General features: G+C 40.0%; 2 protein-coding genes across 3 annotated transcripts in view; both read left to right on the top strand.

Annotated features, from left to right (window-relative positions):
* MGA (MGA, MAX dimerization protein) overlaps nucleotides 1-17,843 on the top strand; it is a 104,950-nt gene extending 87,107 nt beyond the window's left edge. The window contains exons 18-24 of the mRNA XM_011989336.1: nucleotides 2,751-2,881; nucleotides 6,117-6,168; nucleotides 8,814-9,020; nucleotides 10,252-10,363; nucleotides 10,641-10,874; nucleotides 12,757-12,933; nucleotides 13,907-17,843. Coding sequence (XP_011844726.1) covers nucleotides 2,751-2,881; nucleotides 6,117-6,168; nucleotides 8,814-9,020; nucleotides 10,252-10,363; nucleotides 10,641-10,874; nucleotides 12,757-12,933; nucleotides 13,907-15,183 — 2,190 coding nt within the window. The 3' untranslated portion in view covers nucleotides 15,184-17,843. The remainder of the gene's footprint in view (nucleotides 1-2,750; nucleotides 2,882-6,116; nucleotides 6,169-8,813; nucleotides 9,021-10,251; nucleotides 10,364-10,640; nucleotides 10,875-12,756; nucleotides 12,934-13,906) is intronic.
* A 4,228-nt stretch (nucleotides 17,844-22,071) lies between these two features.
* MAPKBP1 (mitogen-activated protein kinase binding protein 1) overlaps nucleotides 22,072-22,243 on the top strand; it is a 58,731-nt gene continuing 58,559 nt past the window's right edge. The window contains exon 1 of one of the 2 annotated variants that reach the window (XM_011989264.1): nucleotides 22,072-22,217. The gene's annotated coding sequence lies outside the window, so the exon portion shown is untranslated. The remainder of the gene's footprint in view (nucleotides 22,218-22,243) is intronic. The other variant, XM_011989266.1, reaches the window with a different exon arrangement.

Here is a 22,243-nt window from a genome sequence, read left to right as displayed (position 1 = left end):
CCAACATGACAAAACCCCATCTCTACTAAAAATACAAAAAATTAGCTGGGTGTGGTAGCAGGTGCCTGTAATCCCAATACTCGGGAGGCTGAGGCAGGGGAATTGCTTGAACCCAGGAGGCGGATGTTGCAGTGAGTCCAGATCACGACATTGCACTCCAGCCTGGGTGACAAGAACAAAACTCCGTCTCGGGGAAAAAAACCACAACTTAAAAAAAAAAAAAAAAAAAAGTTAGTGGGCTGTGGGTTGCTGACGCCTGACGTAAGGTCTGATTTTAAAACATGGGGAGATCATAACCAGCTGCCTGTGGAGTGCCCTAAAATCTGAACTGTAGCCTTCTCTTCAGGAGCAGATGAAAGCCATCTGCACTGATTGTCATACAACTGCTTGTTTTAGAATCGCACTTCCTTGAGATTCATTCTGCCTCTGTTATCTGGTGCTTTTCTGTTAATGCTTAATTGCTTTATGTAAATAAAATAAAACAAAAAAGATTACTGTTTTAAAAATTAAAATGTTGAAATATTTTATTTTAGAGACGGAGTCTTGCTCTGTCGCTCAGGCTTGAGTGCAGTGGCGCGAACTCGACTCACTGCAACCTCCGCCTCCAGGGCTCAAGCAGTTCTCCTGCCTCAGCCTCCCGAGTAGCTGAGATTACAGGAGCCCACCACTGCACTCTGCTAATTTTTGTCTTTTAAGTAGAGATGGGGTTTCACCATCTTGGCCAGGCTGGTCTTAATGTTGTTATGTTGGTTATTTCAGTACCTCCATTGTCTCATTTATAAAGGAGGATCTTGCTCTGAAATTGGATGATTCTATATTCATTTGAGTTATACTTTCTCTTTAGGCTAATCTTTTTCAAGAATGGATGTAAATTCATTGACTTTAGCAGTTATATTGCAGATTTTTTTGTGTTTTTTTTACAGCCGAAGTAAACGTGAGACCAAAAAACAGTTCAACTTTAAAACCAGTGAAAACTGTTATTACTGTTAGGGGAACTGATATAATAGATCTTCTAAAGTAGGTTTTTTCCTTATTTCTTTTTTTGACTGAGTCTTGCTGTGTCGCCCAGGCTGGAATGCAGTGGTGCCATCTCGGCTCACTGCATCGTCTGCCTCCCAGGTTCAAACGGTTCTTCTGCCTCAGCCCCCTGAGTAGCTTAGGATTACAGGCGGGCACCAGCATGCCCAGATAAGTTTCGTGTTTTTTTAGTAAGGACAGGGTTTCACCATATTGGCCAGGCTGGTCTCGAACTCCTGACCTCAGGTGATCCACCCACGTTGGCCTCCCAAAGTGCTGGGATTACAGGCGTGAGCCACTGTGCCCAGCCTGAAGTATCTTAATTATACAAGGAGGCATTGCCTGAATGTACTAATAGGGAATTTGACAAGCAAACGAGTTACACTTTTTTTTTTTAAAGGTCATATTAAGTGATCTCTAAAATCTAAACATTGTTTTTATTTACACATCTCACACCTATGTTACCTTTATGATTAGCATTGGAATACCGTGAGGGAAGTGGTGAATAGCTTCTTTAATTTAAATCTTCCTTGTGGAAGTTAATCCACAAATCTTCCTTGTGGATGTTATTTAGAGATCCTGCAGTTACACCAGGTGCTGTAGCTCTCTCCTGTAATCCCAGCACTTTGGGAGGCTGAGACAGGCAGATCACCTGAGGTCAGGAGTTTGAGACCAGCCTGACCAACATGGTGAAACCCTGTTAGTAAACAATACAAAAATTAGCTAGGTGTGGTGGCACAGTCCTAGAGTCCCAGCTGCTGGGGAGGCTGAAGCAGGAGAATCATTTGAGCCCGGGAGGCGGGCTCGTTTACTATGTTTCTGGCATAGTAAACAGTTTTTTTTTTTTTTTTTTTTGAGGGGGGCACAGAAATGTTGCAAGTAAACACTATTTTTAAAGGTGGCCTTAAAAAGATCTGCTTATCCCATATATCCATATAACTCTAGTGTTACATAAAATATTTAGCAAGTTTCTGTGACAGGTGCCCAGTAAACACTTTGATTGACTCCTTTTTTGGTATAATAAGGAAATCCAGCAATCCTGGGCTTTTTTGAAACCTGAAATTCCTTACAGGCTCTGAATTTGTGGGATTTAGAGAGTTGCAGGACTGGGCTGTATCCTATTTCCATACCTGCCTGTGTATGCTAATGTGTGTTGATTTGTGGGCATCTGATAGGATGTTGGTCATGAAGCCCCCTTAAAGTGACACTTGAATTTTTCTCCTTTCTATGTTTATCTCACCAAATTTTATTTTACTGTTATTTAATCTTGAGATTTATGAAACCTTAATATATCTGTACCTGAATTTTGTCCACTGGAAATAACACTGAAGCATCAATGCAGTCCTTTGAGGACGCTGTTAAGTTTAATGATGTCTGTCTATTTATTTTTTATTTTATTTTTTTGAGACAGTCTCACTCTTGTCTCCTAGGCTGGTGTGCAGTGGTGCAGTCTTGGCTCACTGCAGCCTCGAACTCCTGGCCTCAAGCAGTCCTCCCACCTCACTCTCCCAAGTAGCTGTAATTATAGGCGAGCGCCACCATGTCTGGCTGATTTTTGTATTTTTTGTAGAGACAGAGTTTTGCCATGTTGCCCAGGCTGGTCTTGCACTCCTGAGCTCAAAACGATCCACCTGCCTGGGCCTCCCAAAGTGCTGAATTATAGGTGTGAGTTGAAAAGTTTAGGCGTTCTTGCTAATCAATACATTATTTACTTTTGTAATGATGTATTTCAGACTAACTGTGTAGAATATATTGAGGATGACGAGGAGCACGTGGACATTGAGACTGTAGAAGAGCTCTCAGAGGAAATTAATGTTGCTCACCTGAAGACCACAGTGGCCCACACACAGTCATTCAAACAGCCGTAAGTCTTATTGCTCTTTGGATTGTTGTTTTTGTAGCGTTGTAACCAGAAATAAAATGAAATGTTCTGTTTAGGAGCTCTGGGTAACTGATCTGGTTCCTTCTTCCTCTAGCTTTTTTTCTGATTAGTATAGATGAGGAGAGGAACTAGAATTTGGATAATTTTCTTTGGTCATTGGTAGGAGGCAGTGTGTAAATGTGAATAACATGCTTGTGGAGCCCGATAGACTGGTGTTATAAAATACTAGTTTTGCTAGTTTGCAGGTATTTAACCTTGGGCAAATCTTTAATCTCTCTGAACCTCAGATTCTTTACCTATGAAATGAGGAAAATGCCCCCATTTGAAGTGTTAAATGAGGTAGTATATACAACTAGCATAATAACTGATATAAATGGACTACTCAACAAAAGTTAGTTTCTTGTATCATTTAAGAATAGGCATTACATTCTAAATTTGGTTACTTTACTAGTTGAACAGATGAGATACAGGTAGGAAAATTTTTCTTCGTATTTCACTGGTGAGATGAAAATGTGGAAGGAATGATGACTTGCTCAGGAAAATTTATTTCATTTTCTGTTTTAGTAAGCCTTATATTGATTATGGATTGGGGTGTGAGAAAGAGTAGGGAAGGAAGATATTTTGTGCCAGACATTGTACTTTTCCTGTCGTCTCATTAACTACAATGATACGAAAGTAGCTATGAGCTGAGAAAGAATAATTCTTCGTTCCTACTGATACTGAGAAAGTTGAAGGAATAGAAAGTAGGACTGATAGTTCTCTTCACTCCGGAGCTGTTTGCAGGCTACTTCAGTTACCTACTGGCTAAACTTGAAAGAATTTAAAGCCCTTAAAAACTTAATTAGACTTAATGAGTTTAGCAGTATTGCTGGGATAATGAGTTCTGTATACTAAAACTGAATTTGTAAACAATGGCAACAAACAAAACCTCTAAAAAATATTTGCAATAGTAACAGGAAAACTGCTGTGTGAGAATGTTCTCTGACAAGCTGTGTAAGAGTTTTCTTAGAAAATTGTATTGAAAGACGAAGAGGAATTCAACAAATGGGGAGAGATAACATGTTAATGGATTGGAATAGTAAAGGGCCAAGAATAACCAACACACAGCACAAAAACCGTAAGGGAACAGATTAAAGTAAAAAACTAAAGATTTAGGCTGGGCGTGGTGGCTCACGCCTGTAATCCCAGCACTTTGGGAGGCCGAGGTGGGCAGATCACCTGAATTCAGGAGTTCAAGACCAGGCTGGCCAACATGATGAAATCCTGTCTCTACTAAAAATACACAAATTAGCCGGACTTGTTGGCACACCCCTGTAGTCCCAGCTACTTGGGAGGCTAAGGCAGGAGGATCGCTTGAACCTGGGAGGTGGAGGTTGCAGTGAACTGAGACTGTGCCACTGTACTCCAGCCTGAGAGACAGTGAGACTACATCTCAAAAAAAAAAAAAAAAAAAAATTAAAGATTTAATTAGATTTGTTTAAATTGTTTAAATTTAATTAAAAATAAAGGTTAAAAGAATTTAAAAATTCTGTCAGAACACCGTGAAAACAGTGAAAAGGCAAACTCAGACTATGAAGAAAGTGTTTGCCATACATATTAACTAACAAAGGATTAATGTCGAGGGTATAAAAAAATTGTTACAAGTCACAAAAAGATGACCCAGCAAAAAAGTAAATAATGGATATTAGAGACAGTTGACAGAAGAAGAAACCTAAAAGCCCAGTAAACACATGTACATTTGTTCAACTTCACGAGTAATTAGGGAAATGCAGATAAAACCACAGTGACTTTACCAATTCACACTCATGAGACTGCAAAAATGGAGATTTCTGATAGTACAGTTATCTAGGTTTGGAGCAATGGGAACTCTCATACAGCAAGTGGGAGTGTACATTGTATTACCAGTTTAACAGTTCCTGAACTTGAAGGTGTGCATATCTTTCTTTTGCCTGGCAATTCTGCTCCTATGCCCTAGAAAAATTCACACAAGGGGTCGTGTATGGGACTGTCCATTGCAGCATTGTTTGCTATTATGAAGATTTAGAAACAACCTAAATAACTACAAACATTCTGGAAAAAAAAAATTCGGGAAAATTCACATTGTGGAATACTATGTAACAGTTAAAACAATTGGAATTAGAACTCTGTGTATCAGCGTATATCAGGTGTAATTTATTTGTACTTTTATTTTCAATTTTTTTTTTTGTAGAGACGGAGTCTTGCTATGTTGCCCAGGCTAGTTTTGAACTCCTGGCCTCAAGCAGTCCTCCTGCCTTGGCCTCCTAAAGTTCTGGGATTACAGGCATGAGCTACTGTGCCTGGCCTTCAGGTCGAATATTGAATGAAACCAATGAGTTGCAGAAAGATACAGTATAGTATATAATATTTAAAGTAGTACTTTTTTTTTTGTTAAGATATATATATATTTCTAGTAAAACTTACAAAGATGTGCATGGTAAAACTCTGTCTTAGAATGTTTACCTTTGAGAAGGAGGGAAGGGAATGTGATTGAGTGGACTGCACATAAAACCTGTATTTTTGAGATGTATTATTTCTCAAGCTAGATGGTTCATATGTGGGTGTTCATTATACACTTGGTCCTCCTTCACAGTTGGGAGGGACCAAGTGTATAATGGAAAAGCATGTATCCACAAATATAGAAAGCATGTATTTGTGGATTCACCCAACTGTGGATTGGAAATATCTGGAAGAAGAAAAATTGCATCTGTATTGAACATGTATAGACTTTATTGTCATGTCATTATTCCCTAAACAATACAGTATAACAACTATTTACTTAGTTTTTACATTGTACTAGGTGTTATAAGTAATGTAGGGGTGATTTAAAGTATATGGGAGGAGGTACCTATGTTATATGCAAATACTATACCATTTTATATCAGGGACTTGAGTATTCAAGGATACTGCTGGAAGTTTTGGAACGAGTCTTCCATGGATACTGGAGGATGACTTTAAATTTGTTTATATGGTTTTGTGTATTAAATATTTCATGATTGTACAAAGTAATTTGAAGTTTTAGTGACTATCTGTACACTTTTAGAGAAAATATGTAATGTCAAGTAAATAATGTGGCTGTATATCACACCTTGGGAAAAAGAAACTGTTTGTAATTTGGAATGGTTTGGTTGTAGCTGTGAAATATGTCTTAAGATTATTAAATTTCAGTAAGACACTGAAAAATCCTGTCTTTATCCAGGTCGCGTACTCACATCTCTGCAGATGAAAAAGCAGCTGAAAGGAGTCGAAAGGTATTTAGGATATATTTAGTGATAATTACTCATTGAATAAAATTGTTAACATTTATTTTAGGGTTGAAACAACATTAGCTATATTAGCCACGATTTTTTCTCAGGGCTATTTTTGCCAGTGAGTTAATATAATCAGTTTTTTCTCCTTAATGAAATTATACTACTAAGGTCCTTTTTTTCCCCCTTTTAATTCTTCTCCTCAGAGGATAGACTAATTTAGAGGAGTTAAAAATGGATATGAAATTTATGAGAATATATGTGCTTATTTGAAAACTGTTCTTGTAATGGTTTGATGTAAAACAAGCTGCCATTCTTTCTTGCCTGGGCTCATGATTTTCAGTGATTTAAAAAACTCTCCTCTGCAAAATGGCTAGCAGTTCAGGGATCCATGAAACAATAAACCTTTAATTTTCTTAATCTTTTTGGTATATATCATAGTAACATAATTAAGCAGGGTTTTCTGTTTTTCCTAACCAACAGTAGGCATGGAGGAGAGTTTGGTTTGTTTAAATTGTTTTCCACTTGTTTTTTTATCTTAATTTAAAAGATTAAAAAATGTCAATGATGGCTTGGGTTGAAGTAGAGGGTGGCATTTGGTTCCTTTAAAAAATCTTAGTACAGTTTGGTTTTGATCTGATTTGGGGACTCACGATACAACGTATTTGCATGGTTGTAATTATTTGCATGTATCATTATATTTGGCTTTTAAAAATTTATTCTGAAGCATTTTTCAGATATAACAGGAATTTTCATAACAGCTTATTTACGTAATCCATTGTTTTTGTACCCAAATAATTATATGCAAATTCTTGCTTCACTTTGCTATATTTAATGTTTATATTGCCTTTCTTTCTGTCTTGTTGGCTCTTTTATTCTCCCATTCTATCTTAATGCATAATAGGTTTAACTTTAGAAAGGCAGTGGCTTTTCCATGAGAGTTTTTGGGTACTGTCAGAGTTATGATTAAGCAAACAGTGTCAGAAAAAGAGACAATTAGAAACGTCAGAGGGAAAAAACACAAAACCAAGAAACTGCACAGGACAGGAAATATTATTCACTTTGTATGAGTAGTGTTTATAATGTCATAATAGTTAATGTTGATGTTTTTCAAAAATGTTTATAACCTATAATTAAAATATAGAAGACTTAATTTCAGTCTTGAAAAATGTGAGAATACATATGACAAATTGGGAGGTGAGAGAGGGAAGAAGAAATAAAGGGAAGAATACAGGTGCTGATACCCTCATTTTACAAAGTAGAAAGGCAAGATAGATTGTTTATTCTTGACGAAATAAGAAATTAAGGTAGAATTCAAGTTGCTAAGGGATCAGTAGAACAACTAAAAGTAGTGATGTAACTATATTGGAATGATAAGGTGGTATAAGACATGAGAGTGATATGAGCTCAATCCTCTTCTGCATAGCAAGAAGGCAGTAGATAGCATTGAAAATAGAAAAAAAATAAGCTTATGTTACTATTTTTGGTTTAGGATAATAGATTTAAGAACTAGAAGAAGCTGCTGAAAGAATTAAAAAGTGATTATTTCTGAGGATCCAGGTACAAGTTCAGGGCATAGTTGCTTTTCATTATCAGCGTGTGTGTGTGCGTGTGTGTGTGTGTGTGTGTGTACAAGTTCAGGGCATAGTTGCTTTTCATTATCAGCGTGCGTGTGTGTGTGTGTGTGTGTGTGTGTGTGTGTGTACAAGTTCAGGGCATAGTTGCTTTTCATTATCAGCGTGTGTGTGTGTGTGTGTGTGTGTGTGTGTGTGTGTGTGTACAAGTTCAGGGCATAGTTGCTTTTCATTATAAGCGTGTGTGTGTGTGTGTGTGTAGATGAAGTCTTACTGTGTTGCCTGTGTTAGTCTCAAACTCTTGGCCTTAAGTGATCCCCTACCTCGGCCAAAGTGCTGGAAATTACAGATTTCAGCCACTGTGCCTGGCCAGCCTCTTCATATATTTTAAGTCCTATAAACAAAGATTGTAATGGAATAAATAAGATAGAGAAAGGAGGCCTTAAGCCTTTCTGAGGATCAAGAAGGACTTTCCTGAAAAAGTTTGAGTTTGAAGTGTTAAGTTTTAAATGTTATGGAGGTTTAGGTAAGAGGTGGGATAAGTAATCTAGGTACAGGTAAAAAGCCTGTGTAATGGCAGGGAGGTGTGGGATTGTGTAGCATGTCTTGGGAATTTCTAGCAGATAGGAATGGTTGGAGAGAAAGGGGATTTAGAAGAGTGGCAGTTGATTCTTTACCAGATTGAGGAGGATCTTACAGTATTTTTTGAAAAACAGTTAATGTAATTTATATCATGAAAACAAGTTTTAGTAATATAATAAATTACATAAGTAAGCTCTTTCAGATCTTCTACGCCTGTAACATACACAATTTCTTCCTTGTTTGAAAATCACTGAAATTTGAACTAAGAGCTGGTAAGATCACTTCAGCATGCATTAGAAATTATACTATTGGCATTGTAAGAGTTAGATTTGAAGGAAAGATAGACTGGTAGTAAGATGACCAATTGAGAGGCTGTTACAACAGTCCAGACAAAAGGTAATGGGTGCCTGAAATAGGGCAGTGTCATTTGGAATAGAATAAGAGGGCCAATTACACGTTCAAGATGTTTAGGAGGCAATCTTGTTTGAACAGGCTCCACCAATTCCTCTAAAACTGAAGCCTGATTACTGGAGTGACAAACTACAGAAAGAAGCAGAAGCGTTTGCTTATTATCGCCGGACACACACTGCCAATGAGCGGCGGCGGCGTGGTGAAATGAGAGATCTCTTTGAGAAATTAAAGATCACATTGGGATTACTTCATTCTTCCAAGGTTTCTAAAAGTCTCATTCTTACTCGAGTAAGTGTTCTGTGTAAATGACAATAAGAGCTTGACTAAGAGATTCTTACTGGTGCTATGAGAAAGAGAATCCACTGACATATATAAGGAACATTGAAATAGAGCTACTTAAATGTAACAGTTGAATATGGACTACTGAATGCCCAATAAATCCCTTAGGGGGAAAATCATTATGCTAAGTCACAGGAGCTTTTCATTGAAAGTCAGGTTCTTTTTTTTTTTGAGACGGAGTTTTGCTCTTGTTGCCTAGGCTAGAGTACAATGGCACGATCTTGGCTCACCGCAACCTTTGCCTCGTGGGTTGAAGTGATTCTCCTACCTCAGCCTTCCAAGTAGCTGGGATTTCAGGCATGCACCACCACACCTGGCTAATTTTGTATTTTTAGTAGATCAGTAGTTAAGTTTGTATTTTTGTGTTTTTATTAAGAGACAGGGTTTCTCTATGTTGGTCAAGCTGGTCTCTAGCTCCCGACCTCCAGTAATCTGCCCACCTCTGCCTCCCAAAGTGCTGGGATTACAGGCATGAGCCACCACACCCAGCCGAAAGTCAGGTTCTTAAATGGGCACAGCTCTCCTTTCTTCAGATAGAGTCAGAAACTCTGGTTAGCCATGTTGACCATGAGACGTAAAGAATGTCTCTTTACGTTGGTGTTCTTGATAGCACTTAGTACAGGTTATCACAGTGTAAAGCATAGCATAAGTGATATTTTAATATGCTTAACAGTTGACAGTCATTTTAAAAGAAAATCTGAAATATTCAAGGGAGCAGAAGTTTTAACTTTGCGTGTAGAATATCTAAAGTATTTCATTTAAATTGTTCTTAAGTAGAAGCTGGAAGAGGACAAGATAAGCAGTCATATCCCTCTAGAGCAAAGTTATTTCAGCCAGATTTTGGTTAGACTAGAAGATGATCTTGAAGTTGATTATTAAAATCTAAGCAGAGCACAAGTGTTTTGTATCTCCTTGCAGTAGTGGAATACCTACTACCATTCAGTGATGCTCTTTGGAAATAATCATGGTCACGTTCCTTAAAAGTGTAAGCCAGAAACCCTCTTACAGTTTAACAAAAAATAATTTCTGAAACATCAACAATTGTTAATGGAATTTAAAAATTCTCTTAAGATGTTAGATTAAGTTTTTTTTTTTTTTTCATTAGAGAACTGTGTAGACCTTACCTGTGTTTAAAGAAAGAGTGAATCAATTTTCAATAATACCACTATTTCTATTCTAGGCCTTCAGTGAAATTCAGGGACTAACAGATCAGGCAGACAAATTGATAGGACAGAAAAATCTCCTGACTCGAAAAAGGAATATTCTCATACGGAAAGTATCGTCTCTTTCAGGTGAGATAAGTAAATAATCTCTGGTAAAGAGCATAATTATGGCTTCAGCAAGGAGAAATTCTCAGTAGATCTTTCAGATACTTAATTGAAAGCTTGACTCCCACAGTTCACAGCACAGTTATCCTCTGACTGGGTGGGTTGTTTCTTGTGAATTGTAATCACCTTACTTTCCATAGTTTTTGGGAATATTGTTAAAGCAACCAGATTTCCGTTGACTCTGTTTCTCATTATGTGGGGTAATGCAGAAAGTACTAATGTATTGTCTGTCAACCTATAGGTAAGACAGAAGAAGTGGTCCTGAAGAAGCTAGAGTATATTTATGCAAAACAACAAGCGCTAGAGGCACAAAAAAGAAAAAAGAAGATGGGATCAGATGAGTTTGACATGTCTCCCAGAATTAGCAAACAGCAGGAAGGATCTTCTACATCATGTGTAGATCTTGGACAGATGTTTATAAATAACAGGAGGGGGAAACCTTTGATTCTTTCCAGAAAAAAAGACCAGGCTACAGGTAGGAGGGAGATTCTTTGCTTTCCTTAATGTAGATTTGTATCAGTTGACTTTACTGGACTGACCATCTTCTCTTGTCCACATTTTTAGTTTTGTTTTTTTTTGTTGTTGTTGTTTTGTTTTTTGTTTTTGAGACAGCTCTGTCACCTAGGCTGCAGTGCAGTGATGTGATCTCAGCTCACTGCAACCTCCACCTCCCTGGTTCAAGTGATTATCCCGCCTCAGCCTCCTGAGTAGCTAGAACTACAGCGTGCACCACCATGCCCAGCTAATTTTTTAAATTTTTAGTAGAGATGGGATTTTGCCCTGTTGGCCAGGCTAGTCTCGAACTCTTGACCTCAAGTGATCCACCCACCTCGGCCTCCCAAAGTGCTGGGATTACAGGCATGAGCCACCACACCGAGCCCACAGTTTTAGTTTTAATTAAATGAATTAAAGATGGGTTGTATAAAAAATAGAATATTAGCTACATTAGATTTTGGTTTCTGGTTGTAATACGCACTCATGCAAATCCTGAGAAGTTACCAGTCCTGTTAACATATTAGTCTATAGTCATGTATTTTTAATGAGTAGTTTTTTAAACTTAATCTTTTCAGACTTTATACTTCGTGATTTCCCTACAGTTCTGCTGATGGGTTTAATAAGTTGGGTCTAGCTGAGACCAATAAATGGGAAATTTTTTGTAAAATTTAATTTTGTCAAATCAGGCTCTATTTTTCATCAGATCACTTACTAATACATTGCTATTAAGAAACAGTAGGCCAGGCACGGTGGCTTATGCCTTTAATCCCAGAACTTTGGGAGGCTGAGGTTGACAGATCACCTGAGGTCGGGAGTTTGAGACTAGCCTGACCAACATGGAGAAGCCTTGTCTCTACTAAAAATACAAAATTAGCCAGGTGTGGTGGTGCATGCCTGTAATCTCAGCTACTTAGGAGGCTGAGGCAGGAGAATCGCTTAAACCCTGAAGGTGGAGTGTGAGGTTGTGGTGAGCTGAGATCGTGCCATTGCATTCCAGCCTGGGCAACAAGCGCGAAATTCTGTCTCAAAAGAAAAATAAGAAAAAAGCCAAAGCCGAAGTAAATTGGTCTTAAATTCTTATTACCATCTTGATTTTGGAAGTAAAGCTATATTGATTTTATGTGTTACTTATATTCTTAGAGAATGGTATATCTGGCTGGGCACAGTGGCTCATGCCTGTAATCCCACCACTCAGGGAGGCAGAGACAGGAGAATTGCTTGCACTCAGGAGTTTGAGACCAGCCTTGGGCAACATGGTGAAACCCTGTCTCTACTAAAAATACCAAAATTAGCCGGGTGTGGTGGTGCACACCTGTAGTCCCAGCTACTTGGGAGGCCGAGGCAGGAGAGTCACTTGAACCTGGGTGGTGGAGGCTGCAGTGAGCCGAGATCACACCACTGTACTCCAGCCTGTGCGACAGAGTGAGACTCCATCTCAAAAAAAAAAAAAAGGTATATTCTTTTTTACTCTTTGGATGTTTGGATAGCCCAGTGTATGAGCCAGAAAAATCTGGTGTGGGTGTTTTGTTTTGTTTTGAGACAGGGCCCCACTCTGTAGCTCAGGCTGGAATGCAGTGTCTCGCTTGCAGCCTTGACCTCCTGGGCTCAAGCAATTCTCCCACCTTAGCCTTCCTAGTAGCTGGGACCACAGGTGCACACCACCACACCCGCTTAATTAAAAACAAATTTTCTTGTAGAGATGGAGATGGGGTCTCACCGTGTTGCCCAGGCTGGTCTTGAACTCCTGGGCTCAAGTGATCTGCCTGCCTCAGCCTCCCAAAGTGCTGGGATTAGAGGCATGAGCCACCACACCCAGCTGTGACTGCCTTTTATCTGTAACTAATTTCTGATCTTTCTTGCAGAAAATACCTCACCCTCGAACACTCCACACACCTCTGCCAATCTTGTGATGACTCCACAAGGGCAATTGCTCACCCTAAAAGGTCCCCTATTCTCAGGACCAGTGGTAACTGTTTCTCCTGATCTCTTAGAATCTGATCTTAAGCCTCAAGTTGCCAGTAGTGCTGTGGCTCTACCAGGTATGTCATAAGTGTTATCCTCTATGGGAAGTGATAAAGTTATCTCTAGCATCTCACAGTGACCAAGGAAGGCTTTGGATGTGTTCTGTAATGAAAAAGAGCTATTCCGTTGGCATTTGCCTTGGTAAGAGGTGGCCCTATTTTTAGAACATATTTGGCTTGAGTTACGGTACTGTTTGGTGTGTTTTACACCTGGTATTGAGCACCATTTTGTGAACTCTAGTAATTTCTAAGAGGAAGAATAAAAAAGATGTCAGAGGGAAAGGAAGATGTTAAATAATCACGGTCTTAGGTCTTGGTGTTGATAAATATTTGTCAGTTTCTTGTGGTACTCAGAGATGATAACACTCCTGCATTACGAGCCTCATTCACTTTGAGCACTACTCTGTTTTGGGGCAAAGAGTAAAGTTGAAAGAGAATTCTCACTTGGGTGATTAGGTGATAAAGGTAAAAGGGTCTCTTTAGTAATATTAGGTAAAAGGTAAGGGTCTATTAAGGTAAAAGTGTCTCTTTAGTAATATGAAGATCCTCATTACTTTATTGCTATTGCCAGCCAAAATTCCTTGTCTCTACCTCTTGCCAGACTCACTCTGGAGGACTCATCTTTTCCTGGTTCCCATGCTGCCTCTAGGGCTTCATTTTCTGTGCTAAGTAGCAGTTAATTGGGTGAACAGAATCAAGATGTATTTCTGCCTTAGGACAAGAATTAACTTGGGGGAGCATTTCTATAAAATAATTAAATGGAACTTTAAAAAATGGTGGAAAGAGCCTTTTGGTTGGATTTTAGTTGAGTTTTTTCTTATTGGGTTAGGTCAGTAATTTGAAGAACTGATACTTCTTTCATCTTGATAAAAGTAGAGTGCTGAATTTAGACTGCAACTCCCTAAGATGGTCATATGGTATGACAGAGAGAGAGAGATGCTAACTCTGTAGATCTAAATGAATTTTTCTTTTTTTAATTTTTGTTTTTCAGAAAACGACGACTTATTTATGATGCCACGAATTGTTAATGTGACATCATTGGCCACAGAGGGAGGTTTGGTAGATATGGGTGGCAGCAAATATCCTCATGAAGTTCCTGATGGCAAGCCATCTGACCATCTGAAAGACACCGTCAGGAATGAAGATAATTCCTTAGAGGATAAGAGTAGAATCTCTTCCAGAGGAAACAGAGATGGCAGAGTGATGTTGGGTCCAACGCAGGTTTTTCTGGCAAACAAAGATTCTGGTTATCCACAAATAGTTGACGTTTCCAGTATGCAGAAAGCACAAGAGTTCTTACCTAAAAAGATTTCTGGTGATATGAGAGGGATTCAGTATAAATGGAAAGAGAGTGAATCAAGAGGGGAGAGAGTGAAGTCAAAGGAGTCTTCATTTCATAAATTAAAGATGAAAGATCTCAAGGACTCAAGCATAGAGATGGAACTGAGGAAAGTAACATCAGCTATAGAGGAAGCAGCTCTTGATTCCAGTGAACTGCTAACTAACATGGAAGATGAGGATGATACTGATGAGACACTGACTTCACTGCTCAATGAAATTGCCTTCCTTAATCAACAACTAAATGATGACTCTGTTAGCCTGGCTGAACTACCCAGCTCTATGGATACAGAGTTCCCAGGGGATGCTCGGCGGGCTTTTATCAGTAAGGTTACTTCTGGAAACAGAGCAGCTTTCCAGGTTGAGCACTTGGGAACTGGTTTGAAAGAGTTGCCTGATGTTCAAGGGGAGAGTGACTCTATCAGTCCCCTCCTCTTGCACTTGGAAGATGATGACTTTTCTGAGAATGAAAAACAACTTGCAGAACCAGCCTCTGAACCAGATGTCCTTAAGATTGTTATTGACTCTGAAATAAAGGATTCCCTCCTTTCCAACAAAAAAGCTATTGATGGAGGGAAGAATACTTCTGGCCTCCTTGCAGAGCCTGAAAGTGTGTCCTCACCCCCCACCCTACACATGAAGACTGGCCTGGAGAACAGCAACAGCACAGATACTTTGTGGAGGCCTATGCCAAAGTTGGCCCCTCTAGGTTTAAAAGTAGCTAATCCTTCCAGTGATGCAGATGGTCAGAGTCTCAAGGTGATGCCTTGTTTGGCACCTATAGCTGCCAAAGTTGGGTCAGTTGGACACAAAATGAACTTAACAGGGAATGACCCGGAAGGCCGGGAAAGCAAGGTGATGCCTACATTGGCACCTGTTGTGGCTAAATTGGGCAACTCGGGGGCCTCACCAAGTTCTGCAGGGAAATGAACTTACTTGTCCTTAAGCAGAAGCCAGGCTGTGAGGGGAAACTGATCTCACCTCCTTTCTCTGCAGGCATCTGTTTGTTTGTGTCTTGGAACTTGGATCCTTGACTTGGATGATGCAGTGGATAATGATGGGAGAAAGGGGGTAGGGTGCTGACCCTGGTATTAAGAAGTACTCTGAAATTCTGATCATGTTAAAATGTGTTACCTCACTTGTGGTGCTGGGTCCCCTCATCCTCTCTAAGAAGATGTGATCCATTACTGAACACGAGGTGCCCCTCTTACCCAAGGAATTTATAACAGGACTCTGGCTCCACAGTGATTTCTAGTTCTTCCCCCACAAGCGAAAGAGCTGTTTGCAACTTTGGAGTTGCTGTGGACTGAACTGTAGCTTGTAGCTGTTGAATTAAGTCTGAAATCTAAGGAATGTGATGGACTTGTGCAAAGGGATCCAGAAGAGATACTTTTTAGTTGATGTTTCAAGAATAGGGAGAGAGAGGATGTGTACCATGGAATACCAAAGTGAAGGACTTTGTGTCATTCAGCAAAATTTTCTTTTTTCATATCCCAAGTAGCTCCCATTCCCTCACCTTTTCAATCAGAATTAACAAATTCAAGCCTTTGGTAAAGTAGGGATGCTTTTAACTTTTACTATTAAGTTAAATATTTTGAGATCTTAAAAAAATAGTAGTTCTCCCTTATTATTTTTGTGGGCATTGAAAAGCTCATTTTGCAGTACCAGGGATTTTTACTGGGAATATATATTTTGGAGGTAGGCATAGAGGGAGCCCTACCCCTTCCACAAATTACGTCACTCAAGAGACGGCTAAAATAAAATGCATTATCCCCCCAGACCAGAGACAGTGGCCAAAATAAAAAATCATGGGGCTGGAAATTTCCCAAATCAAACCAGCCTCCTGGTGCTTGAAGGTTTCATTCACTATTACCTGCACAGGATGTAAAGAAAAGTCACAGTAGGCACTCTTTACCAGGGAAATAAGGCAGTATTTGAATCACAAGATATATTTTTTATCTGCAACCATGGATTCAATGATGTGTAGAGCTTTTTCACTCATTAGCTGTCAGGATATGAAGGACTGACAGTCTGTAAAGATATTTATATTTTTGTATAGTTGTTTTCATAGATTTCTCAAAGGCTGAAGTTTTCAACCTAGAAGATGAGATTTGTATTGAGTATAGAAATGATGTTTCCTATCTAGTTTGTAAATAATCATGGTGCACTTGAGGGGTCTCTTGGAAACTCCTGGGGGCAAGAATCACTATTCTGAAACTGTATAGACTGGGATTTAGCTGCTGCATTTTGCCTTTCTTAAATAATTATATTTTGGAATGTAACCCCTGTTCTGTCTTCATTGACAGGATTTGCTTGTGTTGTTACAACACTAACACAAGAGCTTCCAGTGCCTGGGCCGTGCCTAGGTGATGCTATTTCTTCTATATCTCCTGTCTTGTTTATCCCAAATCCCACTCAGCGTATCTTCAGACCTAGGTTGTGAGACCAACTTTGGATTGGATCTAGCCAGTGAATTATTATTTCCATGGTTGGTTCCCTGTTAACTCTGGTAATCAACAGATTGAAAACGGTGGAAGAACTTCCTCTGCAAATTGCAGTGGGAGCAAATTCTTGTTGGTTTTGTGCTGCTTGCCTTTCTAGATCTGCTCATCAGCACTTAACCTTCCCTCCTCTAAAGGTTACTAAAGAAGCTTGAAGTAGGTAAAGAGTGCTCCTCAGCTTCTCATTATCCTTCCACTCTTTACCCAGCAGATTTCATTCAATGCCTTAGCCAAGGAATCCAGCACCTGTCTCCCCTGCTAATAATTGTCCTTAGAGATGCTAGTACTTTAATTCAGGTATAGCAGTTTCCCATTATTTTCTTGCTTGTCTTTTCCCTACATTTCCTCCTGATTTCCCAAGGCTCTTTTTGTGGCTTTTGAGGGTCAGCCAAGGAGCAGGCAAGTGAGTGAACAATCCTCAGGAAAAGAAGGACCATTTTAGCTTAACACTTCCTTTTTTTTTTTTTAAAGAAGAAAATAGGTAAATAGGTAATGATTCTTGATTGGAGATACTTGACTCTTGATGAGAGTTGTATGAAGATGGAAATGAGGGATGATTCCAGGCGTTTTAGGGGGAAGGCTGCAGATATCATTCTAACCCCCAAGATACTGTGTTCTCAAGACCTCTTAGAGCTAGGTGTTGTCAGGGATAATTTGAGGAGGGCTTAGTCTTCAGAACAATCCTGCAGTCTTGACAGAAATCTAAAATCTCCAAAAACTCCTACCCTTTAACCTTACCCTAGGGGGAACTGATCTATGAATATTACATGTGTGATTATGAAAGGTGAAGTTGAGTGAGAGGAGTTGAGGAACGTGGAAGACAGTGAGCTCTCACCCTAACACTATAAGAAGCATGATCTCAGTAGACCAATAATTCGCCTTTTTATACATCTGTAAATAAATGGAATGTTTTTAAGAATATAATTATGTCAGATTTAGCATTTTCTTTTATATATTAAATATATATATCTTTCCTTTTCTGCTTTCGAAAAGTGACTATTTTTTTAGAAATCTAAGAACAGAAGTTTGGTGATTGAAAGGTAGACTATATAAACCTGAAATAAATCAGTTAAAATAATTAAAGCAGAACTTGGTGTTGGGAGGTTTGTGCCAACTTGGAGTAGAGAAATCTAATTCCCTAAGACATATTCAAGAGAGCTGCCACTGAAGTGGTTTTATCATAGGAATCCTTTCCTTTTCTCAAAGTTTCTGATACGCCATTTGGGGGAGGTTTTTGGTATTCTAATCCTTGTAGCATGTTTTACATGGAGGCTTCAAAATTGTGTGCAACCTGATGGCAAGTATTTGTTTTAGAAGTCATTCTAAAATCATTCTAGTGTCAGTATGAGCAAGGCAGTTTACCTGTTAACCTCGGGGAGTAAAGGTACACAAACACAGTCTTAGTGGTAAAGGACAGTAGGTGTTCTTAAGGGAGGATATGTTAAAGGGTTTGACAGTTAACAAAAATGTTTAAAGGAATCCTTTAGACATCCAACTACTCTTAATCTATTAAGGTCACTAACAGATCAAGTCCAGTTATATAAGCTTCATACAAATTGTTCACTTTGTGTAATTTTATAGTAAATGCAGTAGTTTTTTCCTGGAATTATGAAATCCCTGATGCTAGGCTCTTCCAAAGTTTGAAAATGTTTTGAACACACAAGACAGACAACCCGTGTTATTTTGGGTTTAGTGGTTTAGATAATTTTTTTTCTTTTTTTTGGAGACGGAGTCTCGCTTTGTTGCCCAGGCTGGAGTGCAGTGGCACGATCTCGGCTCACTGCAAGCTCCGCCTCCTGGGTTCACGCCATTCTCCTGCCTCAGCCTCCCGAGTAGCTGGGACTACAGGGCCCGCCACCACGCCTGGCTAATTTTTTTGTATTTTTAGTAGAGACGGGGTTTAACCGTGTTAGCCAGGATGGTCTCAATCTCCTGATCTTGTGATCCGCCTGGCTCGGCCTCCCAAAGTGCTGGGATTACAGGCGTGAGCCTCCGTGCCTGGCCTACTAATGAAATTTTACATGGACACAAATATCTAGGTGCAGAGAAAATTAAGGCTAAGATACTCAGACTCACTGCCAGTTGGAGGAAAAAAATCAGTTAAAATGCATTTTTTTGGAATAGAGGGAAATAATTTGGTAAGTACAACTTTTTATTTGAGGCATAGCTAATATTACATGACTGAGCTGCTCTTACACATAAGTGTTGAGTAGAATAGTGATGGTAGTGCATTAAGAGGATGGGAAGACTATGGGATGAGTTGGAAATTTTGAGACAAATCTAAACTCTACTAATTTCTATTGTAAACTGCTGGTAGAAAAGATAATAGGAAAGCAGTCTTGGAAGTATGGTTTTGAGATCCATTCTGTTTCCAACTGCAATCATTGGTCTCAGCTGTTGCACAGTGCCTTGCATGTAAAGGTGCTCAATAAATATTTGAATTGATGAGCAAATGTTTAGCCTGTTTCCCAGGATCTTATAATTGTACCATATTTGCATGTTATGCCTAGGGTGAATTTTAAAATTTGATCTAATGAGTATAGTGCTAAACAGAACTATATAACATCTATTCCCAGACATCTAGAATTTCAGAAGCTGGCAAACACTATGTATAGATGTTTAGGACATATAAAAGCAGAATAAAGTGTTAAATAGTGTATGGATGATGAAATACGAAGAGTTAACTGCATTTTGGAGGATTGGGATTGCAAGTAGAGTCTTGCGTCACTTAATGATGGGGATATGTTCTGAGAAATGCAGCTTGGGTGGTTTTGTTCTGCAAACATCATAGAGTAGACTATACTTACACAAACCTAGATAGTGTCACTTAACCACACATTTAGGCTATGTTGCTCCTAGGCTACAAATCTGTACAGCATGTTACTGCACTGAATATCATAGGCAGTTTTAACACATGGTAAGTGTGTGTCTACACATAGGAAAGGTACAGTAAAAATATGGTATTATAATTTAATGGGATCATGTGGTCATTGAAATGTATACAATGGCTGTAAATCTGAGTGGAGAAAAGTGAATAATGCTTCTGTTCACATTAGACCTGGGACTGTTATTTTCTGAGGAATTCATGAAGAATGGGAATAGCCTATAGCCTATTTCTATATTGGTATCTCAAAGGCAGCATAGTACCTAGACAATAAAAGTTGGACTGAATTGTGAAGAATTAAAAATGTGTGGGTCGGGCGTGGTGGCTCACACCTGTAATCCCAGCACTTTGGGAGGCCAAGGCGGGCAGATCGTGAGCCGGAGATCGAGACCTCCTGGCCAACATGGTGAAACCCTGTCTTTACTAAAAATACAAAAATTAACTGGGCATGGTGGCGCGTGCCTGTAATCCCAGCTACTTGGGAGGCTGAGGCAGGAGAATGGCTTGAACCCGGGAGTGGGAGATTGCAGTGAGCTGAGATCACCACTGCACTCCAGCCTGGCGACAGAGTGAGGCTCTGTTTAAAAAAAAAAAAAAAAAAAAAAAAAAAAAAAGTGTGGCTTTGGCCTAAGACAGAAAGTACCCAGGTTTCAGACTTAAGAAATCCTCATTACACTGCTTTCAGTTGTTTTTCATGAAAGAAATGACCAATGATACTTCGTAAACCATTTACCTGGCCATGAGTGATTAGGTGAGAAAACCGTTAGTGGACACCAGAATGATCTGGAGAGGATTAGGGATGGCTCTGGGCACATTTTTACTCTAGTTTAATGCGTGGAGATGGCAGCTGCTGTGGTCTGCAGCATGCAAGTAAAGACACCAGGTGGCACCATTTATTAGCTTTTACTCCCATGGAGAGGTTGCATCATGTAACTAGCAAGAGGTTGAGGGAACCAACTCTCTTGCATATTGTAGCTAATGGTTCTTGCCTTCTTCCTCCAGACTTGGGAAATAAATGTGAAAATCGTATTTTATGTTTCATAATATTTGCAGTTGCATGGTTGAAGGGAAGAAGGCCACATGTTATTGCCAGTTGGTCTTCCAGGAGATGACATGCATCATCTCCAAGTCAACTTGTGAGCTTTACAAATCTCATTTTTAGTATGTGGCTACAGTATACACAAGCACATATGTGCTTTGCCACTTGGCTGTACAAGGCTCACCATTGTACACAAGCAATGAGTTTAGGGGTTCTTCCCTCTTGCTATCACATGTCTTCTCCACAGGGCTGCAAAAGATCTGGGTAGGGTGAGACAGACCAGTGTAGTATTCCCTTGGGTCCCTTGTCTTTGGCTTAGGCTTTTTCATAAGGTATAATAATTTCTTAGAGGTTCTTCCCTCTTGCAGACACATGTCATCTCCACAGGGATTCAAAAGATCTGGATAGGGTGAGACGGACACACCAGTGTACTATTCCCTTGGGGCCCAAGTCTCTGGGTTAGGCTTTTTCATAATTTCTTATGGTAGTAAGTGGAGAATACAGAGGAAATACATATTTCATGTAACATTTCCGTGTATTCCCTCTGCCTCCCCCAACATGAGTTAGAAAAACTACCCCTCGATCTAGTATCAGCAAGCTCAACAGTGACCTCAGCAAGGAACAGCCCTAGAGAAAAGGATTCACAAGTAAATGGAACGAGGAAAGATCTGGAGCAACGAAGTGCTGCTGGTCAGCTTTAGCTGAGGAAGCACAATGGGACGTCGGAGGCTAAAGAAACCATGAAACCTGCAGTATTATTAACATAGCACATTCACTTGTCTTCTCTTGCCCCCGCACGCCCAAAGCTCTGTTCGAGGCCACCCTTTCCCCTTTCATAATGACCAATCAGGTTGCCCAGTGCAAAAACACTATTAAATTCTTAGCTATTAAATTGCGTTATTCAGAATAATCCTTTCCACGTTGAGTCTACGTGCCGCACTGGCTGCGAGCAGAAACTACTTCAGGCGCTTTAAATCTCAACCCTTGTGGTCGCTGGGAGCAGAGCTCTTAGGCTGTAGCTCAGTCTTGTAATTCTGAGCTACGAGTTTCAGCTACGGTCCCTCGGGCCTATCAAATGGCAACCTTAACACTCTGGAGGCGTGGTTATCGTCTTGGGGCTCTGGGAAGTGCAGTTACATGGGGGACCAGGCCTGATAATACCATAAAAGGCTTGGTTCTCTCAATTCTGAAGCCATGTTCTGTTGACCTTCCTCTAAAAGCGGTACCCGCAATTGTGCGGATTCAGTGGTTCTCTAGTCCCAAGCCGTCTGCTTCCTGGGCCCTTTCATTGGCTCCGCCCCCGTAAATCTTGCTCGTCCACTCTGGAAGCGCTCTCCTGACTACAGGCCGCGCCCCTCGCATCGGCTCCGCCCACCTGGCGCGCAGCCTGGCCCAGGCGGTAGTTCGCGTTTTGAGCCGATCGTGCCACCATAGCTCCTGCTGCTGCTTCTACCACTGCCGCTATAGCGGCGGAGCTGAAATTGCCGAACGCGATGCCCGAGGGCGCTGTGAGCGGGGTGGCCCTCGCTCGCCGAGGCTGGTGAGGCTGGCCCGAACGGGGGCGCT

Source organism: Mandrillus leucophaeus, unplaced genomic scaffold, assembly GCF_000951045.1.
Source record: "Mandrillus leucophaeus isolate KB7577 unplaced genomic scaffold, Mleu.le_1.0 Scaffold35, whole genome shotgun sequence".
Taxonomy (NCBI): Eukaryota; Metazoa; Chordata; class Mammalia; order Primates; family Cercopithecidae; genus Mandrillus; species Mandrillus leucophaeus.
The sequence above is the reverse complement of the archived record's forward strand: the minus strand, read 5'-3'. Positions and strand labels throughout refer to the sequence as shown.